The 23,488-nt window shown below is 33.5% G+C and overlaps 1 protein-coding gene and 1 pseudogene across 4 annotated transcripts; both read left to right on the forward strand.

The window, feature by feature from the left end:
* The first annotated feature begins 2,301 nt into the window (after nucleotides 1-2,301).
* Nucleotides 2,302-7,660, forward strand: LOC146923522 (ATP-dependent zinc metalloprotease FTSH 4, mitochondrial-like). 4 transcript variants are annotated; one of them, XM_085708677.1, is made up of 7 exons: nucleotides 2,302-3,397; nucleotides 3,860-3,947; nucleotides 4,061-4,312; nucleotides 4,828-4,962; nucleotides 5,111-5,217; nucleotides 6,002-6,478; nucleotides 6,652-7,660. In XM_085708677.1, exons 1-7 carry the CDS (start codon nucleotides 3,218-3,220, stop codon nucleotides 7,471-7,473), a joined length of 2,061 nt encoding a protein of 686 aa, XP_085564803.1. In that variant the 5' UTR covers nucleotides 2,302-3,217; the 3' UTR covers nucleotides 7,474-7,660. The 4 variants fall into 4 exon arrangements, with proteins under 4 accessions (XP_085564803.1, XP_085564805.1, XP_085564806.1 ...); XM_085708679.1 differs by having other exon boundaries at nucleotides 2,302-2,426; XM_085708680.1 differs by having other exon boundaries at nucleotides 2,302-2,426; nucleotides 4,843-4,962.
* Nucleotides 7,661-15,663: 8,003 nt separating this feature from the next.
* LOC146923523 (uncharacterized) lies at nucleotides 15,664-19,395 on the forward strand (annotated as a pseudogene).
* Nucleotides 19,396-23,488: the final 4,093 nt, after the last annotated feature.

The raw sequence follows: 23,488 nt of genomic DNA on the forward strand, positions 1-23,488 counted from the left end.
ATTAAAATAGATGAGAATAAATCATTTTCCTATACTTATGGCATAAAAGAGTAACATAAATTGTTTTCCTATATTTATGCTATAATACACTATTTTTCTTATTATTTAATAGCAAATTGATCATGAAACCCACTAAGTTAGTGATATTAGAAGTCTAACCGAAATTTTTTGTACAATTTATCTATACTATATATAAAGAAAACTACCCCTTTCAGCACACTTTTGGATTGAACTTTTCTTTCCAAAAATACCCTTACTTTTTAATTTTAATTTTATTTTAAATACAAATAACACATGTAACAAATATATAAGAATAAATTTAATTTAAGGAGAAAACCCACACACAATTCATTATGAATTGTTCTTACTGTTAGCCAATTATAAAATAACACATGAATTACTAATCCATGTCACTAATCATCCCCGTTAACCCTCTTTTACCTCCGTTAACCACAAATTAAACTCACGAAAAACTAGTACAAAACAAAAACTCATGTTACTTTTTTATCAACCAATTTTATGTTGTACATCTGTGTTGTTCCCCTCAATACATCAAAAGGAAAATATATAAAAAATTAGATAAATTAGATAAAAAGGATTTATGTGTAAGATTCGAAACACATCAAAAGGAAAATTAGAGTAATCTTTTTCTTCTAATTGTTTTTACACAGTCATTCAATCATATCTTGTACTCACGGTGTCATTTTTTACCGCGTTATTGTATAGTAATTGAATTCTCTTACATCACACAATTGATTGGTGTGACGGATCATTCGATCACATATGTCATCTCATTTTTATTACTCTTTCTTAAGTGAGTAATGCTAAGAACGCTCTCATTTCAAGAATCTCTAGCACTTACATTTTTCACTAAGTTAAGTCTATATGGTTCTCATTAATTTATGTGAGACTCATTTTCAAAGTGTATGACACATTAATTTCACCCAACAAACGAGTGAGCGTTGAAAAAAATGTCTTCTTAACATTCTTGTATCTTTCATAGGAACATTCCTATGCTTGTACATTATCTTGATAACCATGGAAGAATATTATGTAATTCTAACATCCAACACCATTGTTCTTAGCTTAAATGTATTTTTGATTCCAATAATGTTTTTATTTTATTTAAAATAAATGAAGTTTTGGTTTCGTATTTTAAAAACTGGTATTTGGTCCCCCATTTTTTTTTCTTTCTGAATTTTGGTCTCTCATATCATTTTTGGCTTTTTTTTATTAAAACTCGGTATCCGATCCAAGAATCGACTAATTTGAGGGGACCAATCTCATCGTTCATTTGCGGGAGCCCCGTTTAAAGCCAGAGCAAGCTCCGCATGGACTTAGCCCATCGAAATTGGTACCAGAGAAAATCGAACCTAAGACCTTGAGAGGAGCAAACTCCAAGATCCCAAACCAACCACTAAGCCAACTCCAAATGGGATTTTTTGGCTTACTTTTGATGATGAGACATAAGCAATTATGACATGACAACACTTATTACGCGACACTAATATCCAATCAACAAATATACGTCTTTTTTTTTTTTTGTTGTTACAATCAACAAATATACTTCTAATAAGCACCGTCATCTCATGAATAAACAATCATAAAAAATTACTAAAAAATGAGGCACCAAAAATACCTATTTTTAAAATAAGGGGACTAAAACTTAAATAGCGAGATTAATGTAAAATATCGCAATTTTCATATTTTTTATAATTACATTAATAAATACTCCATCCGATCCTTATTATAAGAAATAATTGTCTTTTTAGCTTCATTGTATAAGTGATATATCTAGTTTTAGTTTATATTTACAACGAGAGATGCATTAATTATTCAATGAAATTAAAGTCAATTGATTCTTATAAGAATGAACTTTAATAGATAATAGGCCAAATACCTCCGTGGGTCCTTTAAGTTTCACATTTATTTCAGATAGGTTTTTTAAGTTTCTAAGGTGTCAGATAGGTCCTTTAAGTTTCTAAGGTTTCAGATAGGTCTTTAACGGAGGTTGATAGAAGGGCCTATCTGAAACAAACTCGAAACTTAAAGGACCTATCTGAAACCTTAGAAACTTAAAGGACCTATCTAACACCTTAGAAACTTAAAGGACATATCTGAAACAAACGTGAAACTTAAAGGACCTATCTGAAACAAACGTGAAACTTAAAGGACATGGAGGTATTTGGCCTAGATAATAAGTCAACTAAACGTATGGTAGTCGTTGTTGGTCCCGTAGTGAGTTTGTTAGTCAGTTAGAGAATCGTTACTTCTTATACATTTCCGTTTTCATCTTCTATCATCATCATCGTTATTATCAAGAACGCCATTGATCACATTCTTGTTCCTCTCACATGGCAGCATCGACGCGTTTAATAACGCAGCAGCAGCTCACTTGTTCAATCCATCAAACTCGAATGCAGCAGGTCATTTCTTTTCATGCTAGCTGTTCAGTACATTTCTTTTTCTTTTTCTTTTTTTCAGCTTCATTGAATAGATTAAGCAACAAACATTACAAACAAATTGAAACACTTGAATTGAATTGTCGAAAATCAAACACAAACATAGTTGACCATACACATAGATTGTTCAAAACCCAAAAGGACATAACCAAACTAGCATCAGTTCAGTTCATTCAACCTGGCAATATAAGAATGAGAATCCCCAGTTACGGATAATTTTTTGACTTGTGTTCGCACAATTCGACTATCATTGGTCTCAAAATTGTCCAATTGAAAGCTGGTGGATGAGTAGAGAAGTTGTTGCAATGGGGGCCAGCCTCGTAAGCTTCAACATACACTGGCTACTTTGGTCCAAAAGACACATAACCCTCATGGGCTTTTTGTCAAACAACAAGAGTGCAGCCTTAAACCAGAAAAAAAAAAAACTAATAGCAGAAGCCAGATCTGGAAACTCCATGGTGGCTTTGGAAATGGTCGAATTAATGCCAAGAGTGAAGGTGTAGCAGCAGTAATGGATGCATCATTTTTGTCAAGCTTCTCATAGTTCGGTGGCGGTGACTCGGGTGGAGGTCGTGTAGTCCAAAGAGGAAGTTCATGTTTGGCTCGCGGTGGCCAGAGAAGATCTCCTCTTGGGGTCGACACCACCATCAGATCTGGACTTTTGTTATGGTTGTTGCAAGCAGGAACGATGGAGGTCATGGATGATGTTGGTATGGGATGGCATATGACCGAGGCATGATGGTAGTGAGGTGGTTATGGAGAAACATGGCCTTGAAAGGAAAGGGGAAGAACAAGGAACACCTAGGAGCGGCTACCCATATGGTCGGGGAAGGCAGATCACAATGATCTGGGTTGTTTTGCCCCCGCTGAACCAAGGGGAAACCCTAGTTTGGGTGGCTGAAATCATGTTAAGTTTTAGAGAGAAAACACATGCGGTATTTTTTGTTATTGAATTTGATGCAATGCAATGCTGTTCTTGAACGTAAAATGAGCAAATTTCAATGCATATGTGTAATCAATACAAGTTCATCAAAATTCAAAACTATATATAGATCATGTTTGGATAAATAGATTATTTGCAGATTATAGCACAAGCGCTTATGCATAAGCTAGTTTTATAGTAAAAGATAAATTAAAGTTAATTTGTTTTTGTATATGCTATAAATTATTTTAATAAACTATATTAAAGAACTTATGAAAATAAGCCGAAAAATGCTTGTGAAAATTGTATTAAGATGTTTTCGTAAGTTCTTCCAAGCTTTAATTTTTTGCTTCAATTTTGATTATTCTTGGTATACTAATCAGGCAGGTATCATAATTGGACTGCAATTTCCATCACTGCTCTATATCTTGTATTACTTTTATTTGTCATATGATCTTATAAGTTATTTTTGCAGGTTGAAAGGCGTCAATCTGAATTTGGAAAGGTCAAAGAATTATTGAGTAGAAACTATGTATCTCGCAACAAGTTTGAGGGCTGTCCAAGTATGAAACTTTTGTTCCCTTTTCATATTTAGTTCATACCTATTTGATGTACCTAGAAAACTATCATTGGCTTTAGATATTGCTTTGATGCACTTACTTTCAAATTTATGTAGAGAATAGGCTTTTCTTTTCCCAGTCCAGGTATCTAGGAAATCTGGTCCGACCACTATGCGATTCATCTGAAGCAGAGAAAGCCACTTCTCCCAAAGAACTTTATGATGAAAATGATCCTGAAGCTGTGATTAGGGCATTTGAAAGCAACCCGTCTCTTCATACAAATTATTTGGCATTTTCTGAATATGTTAAAGCATTAGTAAAAGTTGGTAGGCTGTCTGAAAGTGAATTTTTGAAAACTTTGCTAAGAGGTAACTATTTGGTTAGAATTACTCATTTTCTCTTGTCTGTGTTTGCATGTGATTGTGCTTTGCTCTGTTTGACCATATTTTGTGGACCCTCTAACCCTGATAAATTCCTCTGTGTATATTGTAAATCATTTCATTTGTTTATTGCCAAGTGTCAACAATCCATTTATGTGGTAGCATTGATCAGAATTTTTTTTTTTGGAGATTATGAAGTTTGATTAAAATCTTACACTTCTAATCATTCCGAACAAGTGACAATTATGATAACTCTTTTGACCTTTTATTTAGTGATAGGAACAAGTATAAATTCACAAAACTTGCATTTCATGGATGTATGAAATCATTAATCTTAAATAGATCCATGTTGGAGTCTGCAGAATTCAAAACTCGGCATTGCAATTATGCACTTGTCGAAGTTTGTTATTCTGCTTCTTTTTCAATCAGCTCTTGGAATACTCCTTTCTTTTGCTTATTTTATCGATCATAAAAGTTATAGCCCGAGGTATATGAACTTTCAGCTATTTCTAATTCAGCGAAAAAAGAAGAAAGTAGTATAGGCGGCGTTGCGGCTCTTACAAACGCCGGAGAACCTACAAGAGATGGGATTCTTGGAACTACAAGTGCTCCTACTGATATGGTCGCTGCATTAGAAGGTGGAAATTTCAAAGAGCAACTATGGCATACAATTTGGTTTATTGCAGTGGCCTTCCACTGAGTTTAATTCAATAGTCAATCTGAATTTGATTCGCACATTCTCTGTTTTGTTATTCACCCTTTTTTTATATTATTTTATGTACAAAGAAGTGCAGCCCAGTGTAGAGACAAGTACTAAACTTAGCGATATGAAAGGTGTAGGCGAGGCAAAGGCTGAACTTGAAGAAATTGTTGATTACCTAAAAGATCCTAAGGTAGACTTTTCCAGCATTAATCCATGCTCTCTTGCAAGCATTTCTCGCACTCTAGCATGAAATAGTTATTTGATTTACATGTGTCCTAAGCTATTCCAATCTCGTTGATTACTTATTTGATACCACGAGAAGTTTTATTATTCTTTGGGCGTGGATATGTTGATACAAAGTTATTAAACAGTGATCATTATTTTGTTGACGAGAAAAAAGCCGTTTTAATGCAAACAGAAAAAAGTAAAAGTTGTTGATAAATCCGTTCTATTGCTCTGGATAATAATTTCTAAACAAATTGAATATATATAGCACACACACTTATCCTTATGCTTCCTTGACATTTTACCTTAGTTGGACTGAGTTAGTAAGCAGAAATAAATGTAAGGAGAGTGTGGCGGCGGCCGTTGACAGAAATGCAGTAAGAAAAAGAAGAAAGGGGTTGGGTGATGCTTTCTGACCAAGAAACCCCAAAACAAATTCTGCCAGATTCTCATTTCTGTTTCTGTTTTTTGTTTCTTCAAATTTTCAAATGCTGCTGCTGCTCTCTATTTCTTCTCACGTAGTATGTTAATTAGTTCTGTTTTTTATATATATTCTTTCTCCTTTTTATTTTTTATGCTGTTATTTTTTCTCTTTTGCTAATGCTGTATTATAATCATCTTTGAAATCAATGCTGTATTTACTTTCTTTCTTACTTTTCAAGTTATATTATATATACTTTTTTTCACGACCACATTCTAGCCTGTATTCTTCTGTACTATCTTTAGATAACTCTTTTCCCTTGTCACAGCGCTTTACTCGTCTTGGTGGCAAACTCCCAAAAGGTATTTTGATTGTTGGGCCGCCTGGCACTGGTAAAACAATGTTGGCGAGAGCTATTGCTGGAGAAGCCGAGGTTCCTTTCTTCTCAACCAGTGGACGTGAATTTGAAGAGATGGTTGTTGGTGTTGGTGCACAAAGGGTGAGAGATCTTTTTGCTGCTGCAAAAAAGCGGGTGCCTTGTATAATCTTTATTGATGAGATTGATGCTTTTGGTGGAAAACCAAATTCAAACGACCAAATGTACATGAAGTTGACTTTAAATCAAATGCTTGTTGAGTTAGATGGACTCAAACAAAATGAAGGCATAATTGTGATTGGTGCTACCAACTCTCACAAGTTAATAGATGAGGCTTTGTTGAGACATGGGCGATTTGATCGCCATGTTGTTGTTCCCAAACCTGATGTAAAAGGACGGCGAGAGATTTTGGAATATCACATGTCAAAGGTATGCTTTTACTCTTGAAAAATATTATCTTGGGTTGGATGGCTTAAGAATTTTTTGAGGCGCGTGTGAATGTGCACAATTTTGAGATATATCAAGGTTCTGGAATATAGAATTGTTAGAACTTAGAAGGAAACTTTGAATGTGTGTGCGTTTCTTACTCCAATACGATACAGGTTCTGAAGGCAGATAATGTTGATCTGATGAAGATTGCTCAGTTTACACCTGGGTTCTCTGGTGCTGACCTTGCAAACTTGGTTAATATTGCTGCCCTGAGGGCAGCAAAGGACGGTGCCGAAGCCGTGAGCACACATGATTTAGAGTTCGCACTGGAGAAGATTATAATGGGAAGTCAGCGCAAGTCAGTTGTTATATCTGAGGAATCAATAGAAAAGACTGCTTTCCATGAGTGTGGCCATGCCTTAGTTGCAATTTATACTGATGGTGCGAATCCTGTTCACCAGGCAACTATTGTTCCTCGTGGGGAGTCTCGTGGCAGGGTTTCTTATTTGCCTAAAGATCAGAACAGGCTCTCTCGTAAACAGATGCTTGCCAGACTTGATGTTTGCATGGGAGGTCGGGTTGCTGAAGAGCTAATTTTCGGACAAAGTGGAGTTAATTCCGGTGCATGCGCAGATCTTTTTAAGGCAACTTCTCTGGCCAGGCAAATGGTTACTAGATATGGTATGAGTACTGAAGTTGGACCCGTCAGTCACGATTACTTCGATAACGGGAGAAGTATGAGCTCAGAAACTAGGCTGCTTATTGATAAAGAAGTGAAGAATTTGCTTGAGAGAGCTTACAACAATGCAAAAACTATTCTAACCACCCGTCAAAAGGAGCTTCATCTGCTTGCAAAGGCTCTTCTGAAGCATCACACACTTACAGGAAATCAGATTAAAGATTTACTTGCAAATGGGCAGTCACGTGTAGTCAAAGCTAAGGCTATGTTTGGATTGATGATATGTGATGGAATGGAATGGAATGAAATTGAATAAATTAAAATTCCATTGTTTGGATAGTCATTAAAAGAGTGGAATGGAATGGAACTCAATGGTGTATGTATTCCATCACTTACACTCATTTTGCTTACCATCCGATTTGGGCGGAATAAGATGGAATACTCAGTTAATTAATTTTGCAAACTACTAAATTACAAATATATCCCTTACCTTCTCTACATAATTCTGTTCCCTCTATTCTTCACTTCAACAAGTTGTTTTTCTTCGACATATGCAGTGTTGGTCTTCATTATAATTTATCAATCTGAGGCCGAGGCTTCAGATGCCACAAACAATGCAGCTGCAGCTTCGGATGCCGCGACCAATGCAGCTGAAGCTGAACCTTCTCAAACTTCTTAGGTATGAGTGGAGTGGCAATGTTCTTCAACAGTAAAATAACATTACCGTTCACCTTATCGAAAAACAGAATTGGAAATAAAAAGAAATTGACACTAATAAATCATGTGGTTTTGGGATGGTTTCATATAAATTCTTTCTTTCTCCTTATTTACTCTTGCCTCTATTCTTTTGAGAAGAGAAAATTTTCAATTTTTTAGTGAGTAAAAGCAATTATAAATATGACCAACAATTTTTAGAAACACTTATACTTACTCTGCAGATAAATACTATGTTTTAGTATTTAATTTTGAATTAAAAAAAAACGTAATTCTTGGTTTGCAGATATACTTTTTCGTTCCTGGACTTTGTTTATCTTCAATTCGATCTTTAACTTCATATTTTCTTATGAGTTTGAAGGTTAAATTAAGTACTTCATCAAAAAAAAAATTTCTTTGAATATTTCTTCTTTGCTGAGAAGAAAATATTTTGATTTGAAGTGTCTATATTGTATGCATCTATAATTATAATATAACTTTGCTCGTAACTTTGAAGTAGCCATCCTTTCTTCCATATTTTGCTGAAGAGTAAGTTCCTTCACGGATATCAACCTTGGGAGGAGCAGACTTACCCACCCTTATTACAATGTCATTATCTAGGAATGGCACAAAACGCGTGCTCAAGAAGAGAGAAAGATTTATTCAATATAATATAATTATATTTAACTAGTCTACTCTCCTGTGAGAAATTTTCTATCAGCAGATGAGATCTAAACCCATAAAATGTAAAAACTATATCAAATTAAACTTAGAATTAAAATGAGCCCCAAACATCTCCATTATCTAAATTAATTTTGTGATTTTACGACCCCAAATCATTTGAAATCCATTAGAGGTTAATTAATATAGTATGAAATAAGTAAAAATGTGATATTTTTGCATTTGAGGAACATTGTTGATTTACTTGATTTGAAATAAGTAAAAATGATCCTTTTGGATGAGAACTCTGATTCTATCATTTGTATATTCTACTAAGGCGTGGTGTTATGTTCTCATTGTTTCAAGAAATACTTGTTGTTGGATGCTTACTGAATTGTGTATTTATTTTGTGGTGTCCATTCTGTTACATGTATAGTTACAACCTCTTCATCATCTGTATCATTTATTCTTGCTTTGACAATTAATCTATTTTTTGGCTGATAAGAAAATGTGTACTCTCAAAGTGTGGGGGTTTTATATTGAGTTTAATAACATGATTATTGATCTCTCATACACAATGAATTCTTATATTGTTCTTCAACTAATAGAGATTTTGTTTAAAACCTCATTGCATTTCGGTTTATATGTATTATGTAAAACCAGTGTCTATGAATGAGCTTTATATATATGTAATAATGAGAATTTATTTTGACTTGTGTTTATGTCAATATCATGGTTTGAGATATTTTATTTCTTGCGAAACAATATTTAATTTTATTGTTGGCAACAAACTTGGATTCAAAAATTTATGAATATATTTGAAACAAGTGCAATATTGAGACGTTGTCGCTTAGAAATAATCTAAGTAGACATGTATATTGTTATGGCACTTGATATAAGAATGAGATATTTGAGAGATATCATGTATTATGGGTTAGCCATTGTATTAAAATAATGCAATGATGTTTGATTTATCTATGTGTGGATTTATTTTCCCCAATGTGGGGGTGCCGTCACTTGAAAAATAATTCATGTAGACTTGAATAAAATTCACACAAGGATTTATATTTACCCAATGTGGGGGCGTTGTCGCTTGAAATTTATTTATTTATTTTTTTTTTCAAGTAAACCTGTGGAATAAATCTAAATATGTATTAAATTTTCTTCTATGTGGGGGCATTGTTGCTTAGAATTTAATTAAGCAAACCTATGATAATATATCATAGATGTTGATTTGATAATATATACGAGATACTGACTGAGAGACGTCTTGGTCAATGTATTATTTGTGATACAGCTGTATAGAGAAAAATATTTATACACCGAAGGGGGATGGATTATGTCCAATACAAAAATTGAGAGTGATGGTAACCCAACATAGATTGTGATAATTTGCAAGGCTATGTTCATATGGGTAAAAACAAGTTGCTTGTCAATTTGTTGAGACACTATCCATTTTAATTTTGAGAATTCATCCCTATGGTGTAGGATAGTGTATACTGCAGCGTTGAAGGTTGAGTTTATAAACTCTTAATAAATCTATAGCTCATATATTTGAGTGGTGTACTTGACTGTGGTGTACACTTGATAGATTTACCTATATGAGTGTTGGAGGTGAGGCCGCCTCTATGAAAGCTTGGGTAGACTTTCTAGAGCCACTCATGAAATCCAGGCATAGGTGCAAGGCCAAAATGCACCACACCGCGTTGAACAAACTTTGGACGAGAGATCAATGTGAGTGATGAGGTAACTGATTCACATACGGAATGAGGTTCATAGAGGTTATAATCTCACCGACATTCTAGTGGGTCAAATTTCATTTGCTCTATGTGCTAGTTCATAGTCCAAAAGACACTAGTGCTTATGCATTGATGTTTCAAGCTCTTAGGAACATACACAACTTTAAAATATATTTTTTTAAGAAAGAACTTTAAAATAAATTGTGGGGGATTGTAGTATTTTTTATTAATTTATTTTAAAGTTATAATATTAATTTTTTTATTAATTTGTTGTTATTAATAATAAAGTGATATTGCCTCCTTGATTGCTTGGTCAATGCCCGTTACTCTATATACCATGTGGCAATTAACCCACTACCTGGTCAATCCTATATTCTAGCTTTTATTGTTGCATCAGTTCGGAAAAATGGCAACGGTAAAATTACTACTAAGTCATACATATATAGAGTACGGTGCAGTGTTGGGCATATATATATAGAGAAGCAATTTCACTCTTTCCCTTCCACTCAGAAACATCTCCCTATTAAGATATATATTCACATATTTAAGAGTTGTGTTATGGTTCCTTTGAGCATCCGATAGTAGTTCCTGTGCCCTTGCTAGTTCACGTGCAGTGTTAGTGAGAAGTGGTTGTTGTATCCTGGAGAGCACTAGCTTTGAGGCCAACTGCATCAGGTGATTGACCTGTGGCGGCGAAATGCTCTTAAGCCCAGTGCAATTGCACGCCTCAGCCAACGATTCGATAAGTTTTCTTGTTCTCTAATTTTATCTTATTATGAGTCAATTTATTTGTGTAATATTTCTCTTTAATTTATTTGTTAATGATAATTCTATGTCATATTTTTCCTACAAATTTTCTATCAGCAGATGAGATCTAAACCCATAAAATGTAAAAACTATATCAAATTAAACTTAGAATTAAAATGAGCCCCAAACATCTCCATTATCTAAATTAATTTTGTGATTTTACGACCCCAAATCATTTGAAATCCATTAGAGGTTAATTAATATAGTATGATAAATATTCAGCTCTAGCGTTTTTTTAGATGTTCAAACAAACACTTCATCTTGAAAATAAAGAAAAATTGAAATGAAATTCAAACATCAAGATATTGAAACACTGAGAACCCTAAAACCTTTAATCAAGAACAAAAAAAAAAACCCCCACAAAGAAAAACTACACCCAACATCTTGAAAGGCACTTTTGGAGATTGACATCACCAAATCCGTTTAGAAAGAAGATTGCTTACCATGAGGTTGGCCATGCCTTACAATTTATACGGTGGTGCGTATCCTGTTCACGAGGTAACTATTGATCCTCATGGGGTGACTCGTGGCAGGGTTTCTCATTTGCTTTCTACAACGATCAGAACAGTCTCTCTCGTAAACAGATGCTTGCCAGACTTGATGTTTGCATGGGAGGTCGGGCTGCTGAAGAGCTAATTTTCGGACAAAGAGGAGTTAATTACTTCTGGTGCATCCTCAGATCTTTTGAAGGCAACTACTCTGGCCAGGAAAATGGTTACCAAATATGGTATGACTATGAGTACTGAAGTTGGACCTGTCAGACACGATTACTTTGATAAGGGGAGAAGTACTATGAGCTCAGAAAATAGGCTGCTTATTGAGAAAGAAGTGAAGAATTTGCTTGAGAGAGCTTACAACAATGCAGAAATTATTCCATCCATGAAAAGGAGCTTGATGTGCTTGCAAAGGCTCTTCTGAAACATCAGACACTTACAGGGCGTCAGATTAAAGATTTACTTGCAAAGGTCAATTCCTGGCAGAATCGGCATTCACGTGTAGTCAAAGCTCAGGGAAGTTCATGGTCCAATCCAGCAGCTGATGAGGCCAATGATTCAGATTCCACGAACAATGCAGCTGCAGCTTTGGACGCCGCAACCAATGCAGCTGAAGCTGGTCCTTCTGCTGCTGCAAAGGCTCAAGGAGTTGACAAAGTAGAAAGGGCGGAGGTACACAGCGACCAGCAGGGGCTCCCTCCTTCCCTCCAGCCTTCATAAGAAATGAATATACCCCCAATACATAATACTTTAGGTATGAGTGGGGAGTGGCAATGTTCTTCAACAGTAAAGTAACAATACACAGAATCATTTATAGTTGCAAACACCATCTCATTTGTTTGTATAAAAACCATTACCATTCACTTTTTAGGTATTTTTAACACAGTACTTTTACTTCACCGAATATTTTTGACTTCACAATATGAATGTTCAAACTTGAGAGAGAGAACCTTACACTCCTCAAGAAAGATGTTTTGAGCTATAAATCTGTTTACTTCACAATTGTTGGATGTAGTGCAGTTTTTCTTTTTTCTACCCTTAGATTGTAGTTAACACGACTTATTCTTGCTACATCCCTTTTTGTTTGTTTAGAATCGAAAGATTTGGTCACTTATTCATCTTAAACGTAAAATTTTAGTCACTAAACTACTTTAACAAACAAAAAAGAATTGAAAAATTTGAAGTTGGTTGGATTAATTTCTCTTTTTTCATGTAATAAGATATTTGGTGACTTCGAATGTCGTCTAGATTACAGTTTGTTTCATCCACGTTATGATATCAGAGAATGTGTCACTGTGTCAGTTTGTAATGAGCAAATTTCAAAGCATATGTGTAATCAACACAAGTTCATCAAAACTATATATAGATCATGTTTGGATAAATAGATTATTTGCAAATTATAGCACAAATGCTTATGCATAAGCTAGTTTTATAGCAAAAGATAAATTAAAGTTAATTTGTTTTTGTATATGCTATAAATTGATTTTACACTATCACCATCTCAACAAATTTTTTATTTTTTTTACATTATCATTGCATATTAAATTCTTAGTGTATGTTTGTTATTACGATAAGTTCGTCAGAATCACAGTAATCCATCGTGATCTTAGCATAACCGTGATACCAAACAAATATAGGTTTAATGTGTGTATGATATCACAATGAATATGGCATATCCACTGTGATACCAAACATAAGCTTAATCCTATATTCACGGAATGAAATTCAAATCTCATATAGTAAAATAACAATTAATGATAAAGTGAAAGATCCATTTTAGTCTTTAACATTTTTATATGACTCAGTATAACAAAGATGCTAGATTGCTAGGTAGTATAAAAAACTCACGTATACCTTATTCATAGACATAGATATATGAGATGCTAGGAAATTTCTTGTTAAGGAAGACGTGAAATGCCTTACAGTACATTGATCATGCAGACAGTAAATATGTTCATTAAGAATCGACTTTTACTTCTAGCTCAAGAAACATAAATTGACATACTTATTCGTATCCATCATGTTAATAAATTGGTTATTTTTTTAAATATAGGGAACTAGTGAGGCTAGGAATTGAAAGCAAAGTCTTCCGTACTCATCATTTGACGTGGCATGTTGTAGAAAACTGGACATGAAGAATAATGTACTGTTAACGTGCCATTGAATTCTTTAGGCTTCATTGGATTTTGATACTATTCCTTTTAATCATAAGTGGTTATTCTTATTTTGGACAACATAATGTAGGTAAGGATAATAAACATGAGATTTTATGAAACCACCAGAAATATCAATTGCATCTATCATGAAAAGAAAGTATCAAGTGGTACTATTTATCAATTTTTTAACATAATTGATACTTCATAGTTTCCTAATCACAAATTGAGACTCAAAGTTGAAGTGTCAGTAATGTTGTGCAATGAAACTCGACTAATAATCATAAAAATGGGAAGATATGTTGTTGAAGGAAAGTTGAGGGAAGTAATATTCGTGATAATATTTTCATATCTAGACTATCTTTGACGTCTGATGTCATAATTTGAGGGAAGACAATTTTCTTCATTTGTTTCATTTGAAGTTACTAAAGACAATTGCTTAAGCATGTGATAATATATCTTTCAACATCAGTTTCTTCACATGGGTAGCTGTATGTGCAATTTTAAGAGTTACATCAAGGGATTTGTTGGAAATATTGCTAACAAATGACGATGATGAATATATTAATGTAACTTAAAATGCAGTGTATAAAGAAGTTTCTTGAAATATATGACAATAGAGGTTGACATCCAAAAATTATAAGGTAATTTTTTTAAGATAAACAAATAATATGTGCGAAGGGGTTAAATAAGTTGATGAGTTAAATGTCTGGGGATCAAGACTTAACAACGTAAAAACTAACAAAACATCTGACACACTAATACTTGTCATTAAAAAAAAAAAAATAACACGTGCAAACAGTGGGACAAGCCATTAAAAACTTATTGGTGTGGAAAATCATTATTTACTCTCATATTTTCAACATATTCTTGAGGGGAACATGAGGACCAAGACTAGATGGGTGAGGGTGAATTGAATCATTTCCACCAAAGTAGATAATTACCAATGATGGTTGCACATAACATAAGCATCCTACGTTAATTAAAAAACATAACAATAGGGCAAAATGGTCAATGCTTAAATCTCAATCTTAGCATTAATCCACGTAATTATACTTATGTGATTCACCATAATGAGGAAGTTACTAATCATACTGTGCATAGCTAAGACCATCCAATAATATTGAGAGGATAGAGATATTTTATCATTTTTACTTTATAACACTCTCCCTTGTATACCAGCTTCAATTCTTCCTTACAAAACTGTGTTGTGTCCTGACTTTCAATCTGAGACAAATTAGTATTAATGTTTAACAGATAACTATATTTGGCCATTTATTTGGCTGACTCGTTTGAATGATACAGTATTCATATTTTCTACGATATCTATAAATTCATATACTAATGACTCCATTGCCTTGATCTCTTACCTAACAACACACAAACTTTTCACCTATCAATTTTAGGTGATGTTAGTGTGAATGAATCATGGATCAAACTCTTTACCGTTGAGAAACTTTACGCTTGCACTCGGTTTTCTGTCAGAGTCACTATGAATGATGAAATAGTCTTCGCAAATGAAGACAACGAACTAGTTTTGTTTGATTTATAATTATATACAAAGAAGATTGTAGTCTAAATGTGAACGAGTGTAAACAAAATTTAATTTTTTTTACACTCGGATTTAGTACATTATAGATTCTCTCGTAAAATTTTGTGCTTAAAAAATCTTATTCAATGCTTGTTAAAAAAAATTGAAATTTTTTAGTAGAGATTTTTATAATATTTTTAATGAAAAACTCATTTAAAAATATGAAGGGTACGAATTAAATGATCTTATTTAATCCGGAGGAATTTCACTCAGTTTACTGACGTAGAAGAGTAATTATATTGGATGGTTGCATCATGCCCTTTAATAGGCTTACATATTTGGACATTGCTTAAGCCTTAAGCTAAAACTACAAACGGTGGCAAGTTGTATATATAGTTTATACCACACGTCTCCTCAACCTCTCTCGTCCGAACCCTAAAAAAACAGTATCGCCGCTCTGCAACAACAAGAGAATTGCGATAAGTTATTTATTATTATTCAATGGCTTCCAGTTCTGCTTACAGTATCAGTAGCAGTAACTTTATTCACGATGATATTGCCTTCTCTATTCTATCAAAACTCCCCATTAAATCTTTGAAATGATTTGAATGCGTACGCAAATCATGGTCTCACCTTACTGAAGAAGACGAAGACTCTCCTTTCATGACTATGTATCGCAAAAATCTTCTTTTATCTCAACCTTATGACGGTGATACATCTCTCCTGGTTAATATGTGCCCTCAATTAGAAAGGTTCTGGTGAAAGGTTTGCGAATAGGGTCAGTTTCAATACTCCAATTCAATCCGTTTGTGAAGCACCTAGAATCATTGGCTTTGGGAGTGTTAATGGCATACTTTGTCTCAAATATGGAGAAACAAGAATCTCACTGTGGAATCCAACTACCGACGAATTCAAGGTTATTCCTCCTGTTGGGACACGTCTACCACATATTGTTCATAAATTTAAACCGGTCGATCCCTTTTACATTGAGACTACGTACGATTCATGGATTTGGTTATGACTCTGTTGCTGATGACTATAAGCTCATTTGTCTTCAATCATTTGAACCATATTATTTTTCTAATGATAAGCAACGCATGAAACAATCATTGTTGTTGCAACATAAATCTCTTCAACCCTTTTGGATGATTTATAGCTTAACAAGTAATTCGTGGAAGAAACTCTATGTCAATATGCCTCGTTCTTCACCAACTACTTATCAGTTTAAATATGACCGTGGAAATCGCCGACTCTATATGGATGGAGTGTGTCATTGGTTGTCTACCCCGACGACTTCAGGAGCATGTATGGTATCATTTGACTTGAACAATGAGACGTTCTTTGTCACACCCATACCCTCCTACATTCTTAGCCTTGGCGTTAGACGTGCATGGACACAATTGATGGTGGTGAATCACTCTATTGCTTTGGTCTCTTTACCTTATCACAACACACAAACTTACCATATATCAATTTGGGGTGAAGTTGGTGTGAAGGAATCGTGGATCAAACTCTTCACTGTTGAGAATCCTTGCACTCTTGATAATAAGTATCCTATTGGATTCGGTATGAATGGTGAAATAGTCTTCGCAAATGAAGACAACAAACTACTTTTATTTGATTTAAATACCAAGAAGACTGTAGAGCTTGGTCTTAATAGAAAATACCAAACGGGTTTTCATCATGTTAACTTTTACAAGAAAAGCCTTCTTCCAATCAAAAGAATAAATTAATTATTATTTTTCCCGTTTTACTCATGATTGTGGTTATTGACATTTTACCTTTTGTAGAAAGTGGCATGTCAATTGCTAATATCAAAATTATTTATTATCAAGTATTTGAAAGACACATTCTAGTTGCCTAGGCCATTTGCTTTCCTTTTTTATGCCTGCATATTCTCCTTTGTAATTCCAGAATCCAGATATGTTATCATTTGGATGGATAAATGTCATAAGTTCAATATTAATACAAAAATACATTGTTTGTGCCTCTTAGATTCTTTAAATTCGTGACCTTGATCCATGCAATTTGGTTAAATGAAGTCACACCTATGCAATTTGGTTTCAGTACCTTGCTATTAGATTTTTGTTGTGTTCTCTTCACTCATAGCTATAATTGCAACGCAATTTTGTTGTTTTTGCATTTGGATTGAAATAGAAATTTATACGTTTGATTCAAATAGAAATTATTTATACGGATTAACTTTAGTAATTTCGAAAGAAAATAATGCATCCGATTGAAACGCCTGTTTGAAATGACCGCAGATTACATTTAGTATGATGGCACTTTACATCTATGATGAATTGCCTATATTTCCAAATATACGAGATTACAGATAGCTTACACAAGTCATGTTGTATTACCACTAGGTAAGCACTGCAATAACTGACTCATAGAGTTAGTTATGACAGTTGTACACAATGCTATAATCATTTTAAATTTGAACAAGAGAGTCATACTTTTATATTTGTTGCAATGCTTCAGGCCTTCAATCACAATTATGATACCTCTTTTGATCTTTTATTTAGTGATAGGAACAAGTATAATTTCATAAAACTTGCATTTCATGGAGGTGTGAAATCAATAATCTTAAATAGATCCATGTTGGAGTCTGCAGAAATCAAAACATGGCATTGCAATTGTGCGCTTGTCGAAATTTGTTATTCTACTTCTTTTTCAATCAGCTCTTTGAATATTCCTTTCTTTTGCTTATTTTACCGACCACAAAAGTTATAACCTGAGGTATATGAATTTTCAACTATTTCCAATTCAACAAAAAAAGTAGAAAGTGGTAAAGGTGGAGTTGCTGCTCTTACAAACGTCGGAGAACCTACAAGAGATGGGATTCTTGGAACTGCAAGTGCTCCTACTGATATGGTCGCTGCATTCGAAGGTGGAAATTTCAAAGAGCAGCAATGGCATACAATTTGGTTTATTGCAGCGGCCTTCATCTTGATTTGTTGTGTAGTAGCTCACATCGTGTATAAAGGAATTAGAAAAGGTATTACTGTGTCATTGTAACTCAAACCACTGAGCTTAATTCAATAGTCAATCTGATTTTGATTCGCTCATTCTCTGTTTTGTTTTTCACCCTTTTTTTTATATCACATTTATGTACGAAATAGTGCAGCCAAGTGTTGAGACAAATACTAAACTTAGCGATGTGAAAGGTGTAGACGAGGCAAAAGGCTGAACTTGAAGAAATTGTTGATTACCTAAAAGATCCTAAGGTAGAATTTTCCAGCATTAATCCATGCTCTCTAGCATGAAATAGTTATTTGATTTACATGTGTCCTAAGCTATTCCAATCTCGTTGATTACTTATTTTGATTTCTTGGTTAACAATTAATATTGCTGCCCTGAGGGCTGCAAAGGATGGTGCCAAAGCCGTGAGCACACATGATTTAGAGTTTGCACGGGAGAAGATTCAGGGTAAGTCAGTTGTTACATCAAAGGAGTTAAGAAAGAAGATTGCTTACCATGAATCTAATCATGCCTTAGTTACAATTTATACTGATGGTGCGTATCCTGTTTGCGAGGCAACTATTGATCCACGTGGGGTGAGTCTTGGCAGGGTTTCTCATATGCCTCCTGACAACGATCGGACCAGTCCATCTCGTAAACAGATGCTTGCCAAACTGGATTTTTACATGGGAGGCCGGGTTGCTAAAGAGTTAATTTTTGGACAAAACGGAGTTACTGCTGGTGCATCCTCAGATCTTTTGAAGGCAACTACTCTGGCCAGAAAAATGGTTACCAAATATGGTATGAGTACTGAAGTTGGACCTGTCAGACACAATTACTTGGATAACGGGAGAAGTATGAGCTCAGAAACTAGGCTGCTTATTGAGAAAGAAGTGAAGAATTTGCTCGAGAGAGCTTACAACAATCCAGCAGCTGATGTGGCCGAGGCTTCGGGTGCCACGACCAATTCAGCTGAAGCTGGAACTTGTACTGCTGCAAAGGCTCAAGGAGTTGACGCAGTAGAAGGGGCGGAGGTACACAACGACCAGCAGGGGCTCCCGCCCATCCAGCCTTCTTAGGTATGAAAGGAGTGGCAATGTTCTTCAACAGTAAAATAAAAATACGTAGAATCGTTTATTGTTGCAAAAACCATCTCATTTTTTTGTATAAAAACCATTACCATTCATCTTTTAGAAAAAACAGAATTGGAAATAAAAACAAATTGACACAAATAAATCTTGACTGAATATGACATTTTAGGTAAATTCCCTTGTTACTTTAATATAGAAAATCTTGCCTCTCCTTATTCATTCTGATTTACTCTTGCCTCTCTTCTTTTGAGAAGAGAAAATCTTCAATTTTTTTTTTACTGAGTAAAAACAATTATAAAATGACCAACAATTTTAATAAACACTTATATTTACTCTCTGCGAACATTTATGGTTTTGCAGATACTTTTTGGTTCTTGGACTTTGTTTATCTTTGATCTTTAACTTCTTATTTTCTTCTGAGTTTGAAGTTTAAATTAAGTACTTCCTCAAATTCTTTTGCTGAAAACAAATTTGTTCGAAAAGGTTTGTATTCAGTGGAAGAGAGATCCACATACTCTCATGTTGTCACGAGTCCTCTTTTTTCTTTTTCTTTTTTAACTTTGTTTGTAACTTTAAAGTAGCCATCCTTTCTTCCATACTTTGCTTTAGATGAAAGATAACTTTGCTTTACATGAAAGATAACTCACCAGATAAATAATCTTTCTATATTTCTTCATATTGGAGAGCTAAAGAGTAAGTTCCTCCACAGACGCGGATATCTGTGAATAAAATCCGCCACGAGTGTGAATCGAGTACCTTAATGAATATCCGCGGATATATTTCAACTACACGTTTCTTAATGGATGTTGATGCGGATTTAATGGAGCAAATCCCTATTCTAAAGCAACATTGGTTGATTATGATGAACTTTGTTTGGTTAGATATTAAATGACTGAATTTGGATACGTAACTTTTGGTAAAAAGAAGGAAATGAATGTGATGAACGTTTATTGTTAATTTGAGAGTGAATGAAAGGAATTTGAGAAATTACAAAATAACACAACAAGGAAGTACAATGGTCCAAAATTCTTATCCAATTCCAGCGGCCGTTTCGGCTGCTAACCCTAACAACCACTTTAGATCTCAAAATTCATTTTCCAGCCTTTATCCATACCACTACAAAGTTATGAGAGCTAGTTCTAAGTTAGTTGAAGTTTTAGGAACATTTTGATTGAGTAATGTAAAAAGATAATTCATTTTCTTCTTGGATTGTAATCTTACTTTTTAAACTCTAGACTTATCTACTGAGTTATGCAATGATGTTTTCATTCACTTCTTATTCTATTTATATTTTTGTGTTTAAGTTCATCATGAGCTAAACCACTTTTGTGGTTGAGACACGATGAAGTTATGGATATGTTTGCATGTGTTTGGGTTAGTTACGTACTTAAGTTTTTTTTAAACAAGTTGTGATAATGCTAATATTTAAAGTTAAATATCATCATTATTTTACTATCGAATTCTCCGAGCTTGAGAGATGATAAAAATGTAACTATTTTTTTAATATAATAAATGTTTTTAGTCTCGAGAGAGACAAAGACATAGAAAGTAGGCTAATTTAATATTTATCTAGATTTTTTGTCATAGGAAAAAGATTTAACCTTTCTAAAGGAAGAAAGGGCTAAGACCTAACATTTATATTGTTGTGTTGTTAACTTGGCAGTCACGAATATCGAGAGAGTAGTACCCCTTAAGTTAACCGTGATGGTTGTGTTGAGAAACCCCTTTGACCACTTGATCTCCCGGAAGTTGTACAATGTTGCAACTTTCCATTACTTTGCAAATCTCTATTCTTAACTAATTCATGTTTTTGACCATGTTTTTCCATCTAAGATCTTTAAGTATTTTATTGCTTTTAAACTTTAGGGTTAATTGTTCAAATTGACCCTTTAATATACACAAAGTTTGAAAAATGACCTTGTAAAATTAAAAACACATATTTTACCCCTGTAATTTGAGATGACTTAGAAGTTGAAATTTTCATGATTTTTCAATTACATGTTTAGGCCGTTAAAATATTGATTTCCACAAAAAAAAAAAATCTAACAAGATACAAATTAATTATGAATTCTTAAAACACAAAAAACTCAACAACAGAAAAACAACGGAAATATCAACCTAGAAATTGAACTTTGAATTGATTATTTGCAAAGACATCTGTAAAAATACACCGAAAGAATTAGCAAAGTTTCATAAGATTTCGAAGACGCCTTGATTTATTTTGATTTTCCAACCAAAACATGCAAAATTACAATTTTGTTCTGAGTAAGCATATACTAAAGGCAAATTTTGTAGGCATGGTTAGAAAATGATAAGAACTTTCACCATGAAATTTGGAATTTATAAACGAATGGTGAATTAATTTTGATTTTTTTATGAAATTTATAATTATGGGGAAAAAATTCACAAGTAATCATTACCTTGTCGAAAAATTAAATATATATATATATATATATATATATATATATATATATATATATATATTTGTAGAATATCATATTTGAACTTCCTAAACATGCCTATAAAAAAAGTATTAAAAAGTTCAATATCTAGGTCATTTTTTCAGACTTCGCATATATTACACGATCAATTTGAACAATTAACCCTAAACTTTATTTTGATTGTTGAAACATTGAATGATTTATTTTATTTCTGCATAAACAACTTTTCTTGTTGAAAAATTGTAGAAAGTAACAATAATCCACGTGGGTTTGATCTTTTTATACTATAACTCGAGACAATGCCTAATTGCACTAGTTATATGTTGAGAATACATAATATTTTCACGTGCATCGCTTAGGAACATTTTTCTGTCCTCAGGAAGAAAGGGAATCACAGTGTTGGACTATTATCATTCGATACATCAGCTAAATTTGTAGTTCGACAATAAATTTTGTAAGCCTGGTGGGACAATAAAAAATTTACCATTGAATTTTTTTATTTCTCCACGTCAATAGTATGTTTTGCGTAGGCACTTGAGGTCTTGAAAGAGTTTTGGCAGTATATGGATCGACAATCATAATCAGCATCAAGAATGTTATGCCAACAAAGATTGAATGAACCTTAAAAAATGTTAGTCATGCAACAAATATGGCTCCTCCAATTTTTTTTTAAAACTCTCATAGTTGATCCACTTGAGACTCTAGTAGTATCGACAATGTCTATCAGTAGCAACATGTTAACATGAGGATATATGACATCGTGTATCAGACTCTTAATAATTTGCTGACATTGTTGCCATTCAAAAAAAATTGTTGACATTGTTAAACTCGTTGTTCACAATGAAGTTCAATAAGCCAAGGAGTTGGAGGTAATTAGGCGAGCCAATTCCAGTGACAATTATGTCACCTCTGCCACAAAAGGAGTTCAAGAGAACCAAGGCCTGTCAGGATTGTTAATCAAAGTTAGTCAATCGTTGTTTCAGTAAGACCTCAACATGTTCAGCCAATAAATGTACATCAGATACCTTCTACTTTTAATTCTCAACCAAGTTAGATAGCTAAGACGATGAGTTGATTGATAGCAATTTACATGACACTGCATATTTATTTAATGATTAATAACAATTTACTTCCTAGAGATAGCGTGTTCGTTGGAGTTTGAAATATTTTTTATGTACATATCCGTTGTGGATCACTTATGAATGTTTTTTATGTCACATAAATAGAGTTTGTTAGAATAAGTTTTTTTTTTTGGTGGTGAGAATAAGTTTTTTTAACGAGAAGAACAAGGTTTTTTTATGGTTATTAGTTAACTTTTAAAAAAATATTAGATAGACTTGACGACAAACTACCAAAAATAAAAATTCAGAAATAAAAATTGATAATATGAATTGAATGAGAAGTTTCAATTGTATTTACTATTTTCATAATTTACGTGCAATATTTTTTTCATAAGTTTTCTTCACCGAAAATGATCATATTCGGTTCATGTTGACCCAATAAATGTGAGTATATCGTTTGGTCAAGATTCAAATATCACTTCATAACATTATGAAAATTTGAACCTCTATGCTTAATTTTTTTTGAAGAAGAACCTCTATGCTTAATCTATTCCTCATTTGTATTTATATGTAATTTTTTTTTATCAAGCAGTCTATTAGTTAGAATTTTACCCCTAAAAGTGAATAAGATATTAACATAAATCAAATGGTGCAAAAAAATAAATAAATAAAATAAAATAAAAGGAAGTCATTATTA

The sequence above is a fragment of the Medicago sativa genome, chromosome 5 (genome assembly GCF_051527215.1).
Source record: "Medicago sativa cultivar Bolivia chromosome 5, Bolivia_mono, whole genome shotgun sequence".
Classification (NCBI taxonomy): domain Eukaryota; kingdom Viridiplantae; phylum Streptophyta; class Magnoliopsida; order Fabales; family Fabaceae; genus Medicago; species Medicago sativa.

What these genes read in the sequence shown, in the direction of transcription:
- LOC146923522 (XM_085708677.1), top strand. Translation starts at nt 3,218, where the DNA reads ATGGAGAAACATGGCCTTGAAAGGAAAGGGGAAGAACAAGGAACACCT. An exon ending in TTAGAGAGAAAACACATGCG is followed by an intron (nt 3,398 to 3,859) that starts GTATTTTTTGTT and finishes TTATTTTTGCAG; the next exon opens with GTTGAAAGGCGTCAATCTGA. An exon ending in ATTACCTAAAAGATCCTAAG is followed by an intron (nt 5,218 to 6,001) that starts GTAGACTTTTCC and finishes CCCTTGTCACAG; the next exon opens with CGCTTTACTCGTCTTGGTGG.